The sequence below is a fragment of the Dipodomys ordii genome, unplaced genomic scaffold, assembly GCF_000151885.1.
Source record: "Dipodomys ordii isolate 6190 unplaced genomic scaffold, Dord_2.0 Scaffold73, whole genome shotgun sequence".
In the NCBI taxonomy this organism is placed as follows: Eukaryota; Metazoa; Chordata; class Mammalia; order Rodentia; family Heteromyidae; genus Dipodomys; species Dipodomys ordii.
This window is the reverse complement of record NW_012267289.1, coordinates 8,522,092-8,526,660: the sequence shown is the minus strand read 5'-3', so window position 1 is coordinate 8,526,660 and position 4,569 is coordinate 8,522,092. Positions and strand designations below refer to the sequence as shown.

The window sequence follows — 4,569 nt, the reverse complement described above, 5'->3', positions numbered from 1 at the left end:
TATACAATATTCAGGGCACCAAAATCAAAGTAAAATAATCCTATCAAAGTAGATATCCTTTTGCAGTATTGCCATTTTCATGGAGTTAATCCTCCCAATCCAGGAGTATGGGAAGTTTTTCCACTTCCTTATATAAGCTTTAATTTTTTTTCAAGTTTCTTAAAATTTTCATCATAGAGATCCTTCACTTCTTTTGTTAATTTCTAGGTATTTTTGAGGCTATTACAAAAGGAGTTGTTTCCTGATTTCAGCCTTGCTCTTCTCATTGTTAGCATACAGAAAAGCCGTTGATGTTTGTGTATCATTTCTTTCATGAAAGTTTCACCTCAGAATTCCTTCTTTCCATATACTTCCGTCTTTTGATCGCCACATTTCCGCAGTCAAAAACAAAGGAGGATTTAGAAATTTGTTTTTGACTGGGGAAAAATAGACCAAAAACCATAATGTTAAATCTATGTGCAAGGAGAATCTATCTAAGACTTTCTGATTACTTGAATAGCTGTTAATTTCTGTACTTCAGAAAGAATTATATGAGCAATTCATCTGAGAAAAGGGCTTATATGTACCCATGTAATACATGGTGTCCATACTTCTTTAATATAGCTTCCATATAATTGTATCTTATTTCTCTTTCTTTCTTTCTGTATGTTTAGGTTACTCACAACTATGCCTCCAAGCCTTCTGGAAACATCTAAGTCATACTAATTCTTCAATCTGTTAGATATACATCAAGTGGATGTTAGAGCATGATCCTTAAATAGATTAGACAATGAACAGGTTTTAAATTTTATTGTTTAACTTTTATGTATATATTCATTTAATGTTTTGTGATGATTGAACCAAGGTCTTGTACATATTAGGAAACCAGTTGACCTATATCAATTTTCTTTTTCTTGAAGGCTTATTTTTCTTGAAGCTACTACTCTTTGCTTCATTGTTCACCATTAAAATCTGGCTAATATATATTTCAATCCTAGTGATGATACATTCTGAATTCATTTGAGTTATATTACTTATATTTACTTCTGTTACTTTTTCATTGCAAATGTCATAATATGCATGAAATAGGGACTGCAGTGATGTTCAAGGGACTGTAAAGTATATATATACTTGAAATATTGACTATAATTCTACTATTAGAATTTATAATCTATTTTTTAGCATAGACTCTTCCAGGCTATGGATATACCTAATCTAGTTTGAGAATCTCTAAGAATGTTGCAGTCCCTTATTAGTATCCCTGATTCCACGGTTCTCTCCCTAAAGCCATTTTATATGCTACAAATTTTAAATTTAAATGTTCTCTCACCTAATTACACATGTTAAAACAACTTAGAGGAAAATTATTTCTTGAATAATTATGTTAAAATCCCTTCACATTAACATCTAGGGTCCACAAATACCTTTACTATAGTACATGAACCATGTCCAGGCAATGAAATATCCAATGTTAATTAGTGATTTTATAAGTCAGAAGCTTGCTTAGAAGACCTCTCATTCCAATCAAATCCTACAGATTTATTGAACTGAATTAATTTAAATGTCACTTTTAATTTAGTAATCTTCTGTTATAATAGTAAGATGGAGTACATGATGAAAGCTATACTAACTTAATTCAACTCTCCATCCATAAAATATAGACTGTAAATCTTAGTGAATGTTATTTCGTATTAATTGTGTTTAATTTTTTAGGACATCCAGTGAAGACATGAAAAAAGAAAATACGACAGTGGTGACAGAATTTGTTTTCACAGGACTTACACATCAACCTCAGTGGAAAATCCCTCTGTTCCTCTTCTTCTTTGTGGTGTATCTTATGACTGTTTTGGGAAACTTCAGTCTGATTGGTCTCATCTGGAAGGACCCTCATCTGCACATCCCCATGTATTTATGTCTCGGCAACTTAGCATTTGTGGATACATGGTTATCATCCACAGTGACACCGAATATGTTGCTCAATTTGTTAGACAAGAACAAGTTGATCTCTTTCTCTGAATGTATGATTCAGTTTTATTCTTTTGCAGTCAGTGCAACTGCAGAGTGTTTCATTTTGACAGTAATGGCTTATGATCGCTATGTAGCCATCTGTAAACCTTTACTTTATCCAGTGATTATGACCAACAAACTCTGTAAGCAGCTGTTAGTTTTATCATATTTTGGTGGTTTAACTCATGCTGTCATTCATGAAAGTTTTTTATTCAGATTAGCATTCTGTAAATCCAACATAATTTATCACTTTTATTGTGATGTTATACCATTGCTAAAGATTTCCTGTACAGATCCTTCTCTTAATTATCTCATGCTTTTTATCTTCTCTGGTTCAATACAAGTATTCTCCATTATGACTATTCTTATCTCTTACACATTTGTTCTTTTTACAATGTTAACAACAAAGTCTGAAAAGGGAATGAGAAAAGCCTTTTCCACTTGTGGAGCCCATCTCCTATCTGTGTCTTTGTACTATGGTCCCCTTCTTATCATGTATGTGCATCCTGCATCTTCACAAGCAGATGACAAAGATATGTTCCTCTCTTTGTTTTATACTGTCATAATTCCTGCTTTAAATCCAATTATCTATAGTCTGAGAAACAAGCAAGTCATACAGTCTCTGAAAAAAATAATGAAAAGAAATATTTAGACCTTATCTTACTATCTGCTTTCATTTCATTAAAATAGTTTCAAAATTGGAAGAAAATTATTTGTATTGTGTCATGCACAATGTTGTTTGCAATTATGTTTGCTATAGAACATGAAAAATCAAGGTTTTAGCCTTTAATTTATAAAAACATATATATTGTTAATAATGCATAAAGTTTTAATAAAGTATTATTTTACATGGCATGAATTATAACAAAATCAGAGGACATTTTTTTATTTTCACTTATTTATTTATTTTTTTATTTGTCTGTAGTTGGGCCTAAACTCTGGGCCTGGCGCTGTCCCTCAGCTCTTCATCTCAAGGTAAGGACACTACCACATAAGCCACAGAGCCCCTTCCAGCTTTTTCTGCTTATGTGGTGCTGAGGAATCAAACCCAGGGCCTCATGCATGCAAGGCAAGCATTCTACCACTGAGCCACCTTCCTGGCCCAGAGGAAACTTTTATGTTTGTACGCCATTACATTATAAATTCACAATGTTATGAAATGCTGGATTACATGAAAAGGACTTGGAATTATACTTTACATAGAAAATTCTGCTCTATATTTGGGACTCATATCATATTATGCAATCATTTATAATTCCACCATTTTGGGGTAATAGTTAATTGAACTTCTTAGAAAAATTAATCTCATTCAACTGAGGAATAACTGTTTATTGTAACAGAATCTGGGAAAATGAGAAAAATTTGAAGGAGTGGAAAGAGGACTAGATATAGGAAAGTGTTTCTAAGTCATTGCACTAGAGAAGAGAATTTTCTCAGAGAGAAAACTTCTGAAGAGGCTTATTAATCCAGAAAGTTAATATATTGGAGAGAAGAGTGTTAGTAGACATAGAAAAGAAAACATGAAATTTGAGTATGGGAAAGAACAACCAATTAAAATAGAAAGAATAAAGAAAACTCTTGGTAGCATTTAAAGGTTGTTGAAATTTGTAATTCCTATAAAGAGCTTGAAATAAATATTATGCAAATTCAGGTAATATTAAGAGGAAATTATGTCATTATTGCTAGTAAGTGACCAGGAAAAAAGGAAGTCTTTGTATGTTACATTTCCTCATTTTCCATCCCATTCAACTATCCATTTATAGCTCTGTCCTATCTATTTCTTAACACTTACCTTCCATACTTTACTGTCACAATGGAAGTCCTCATCCTAAATTCAGATCGCCAGTGAATTTCGGTGAAATCTTTCTTGTATATTCTATTGTGCTGATATTCTCATTTTTCCAAAGATGAATCCAGCTAATTCTTCACACTAAGTTCTCAGGTTAACTTACACTCTTCTTCAGTAACTTTTGATGGTTTGTCATTGCTGTGATAATATGCAAATATGCATATATGTATATTTATAACAGATATCTTGTTCTTCAAGTTAATTCATTCATGAATATGTATAGAATATAAATCAGATATACATACATAAGAATGCACACTGCTACACAGAAACACACATATATAAATATGAATATGCCCATACAACATATAAAGAATGTACTTTATCCAAATTTTTATTTCTGACAAGATGTGCAATATGCTACATTTCTCCTTAAGAAAAATTATGCAAAACATATGTGCTAGTTAAAGGATGTCTTCCACCTAATTCCACCAACTGTTTTGAACACTGCTGAGACAGAACTATAATCACACAATAGAGTTTTGTTCATTGTATTTATTGTTAAACACAGGCACAAATGCATATTTTCATATTCTGCAAAACATTTTATTGTTTAGGAGACTGTTTACAGAATTTCATTGACACAGAAAAAATACCTTTACAACACAGATAAAAACAAGCCAACAAACTACAAGTAGAGATTTTCCCCTCAAAAGTTAAGGGTAAATTACTTATGGCAGGAAATGTACTGACTATTTGTAACGTATTGCATTGTATTAACTATTATATATGAA

General features: G+C 31.8%; 1 protein-coding gene across 1 annotated transcript; it reads left to right on the top strand.

Annotated features, from left to right (window-relative positions):
• The first annotated feature begins 1,708 nt into the window (after positions 1–1,708).
• Positions 1,709–2,638, top strand: LOC105991481 (olfactory receptor 183-like). The gene has a single exon (XM_013024122.1). It carries the CDS (start codon positions 1,709–1,711, stop codon positions 2,636–2,638), a length of 930 nt encoding a protein of 309 aa, XP_012879576.1.
• The last annotated feature ends 1,931 nt before the right edge of the window (positions 2,639–4,569 follow it).

What these genes read in the sequence shown, in the direction of transcription:
- LOC105991481 (XM_013024122.1), top strand. Translation starts at nt 1,709, where the DNA reads ATGAAAAAAGAAAATACGACAGTGGTGACAGAATTTGTTTTCACAGGA.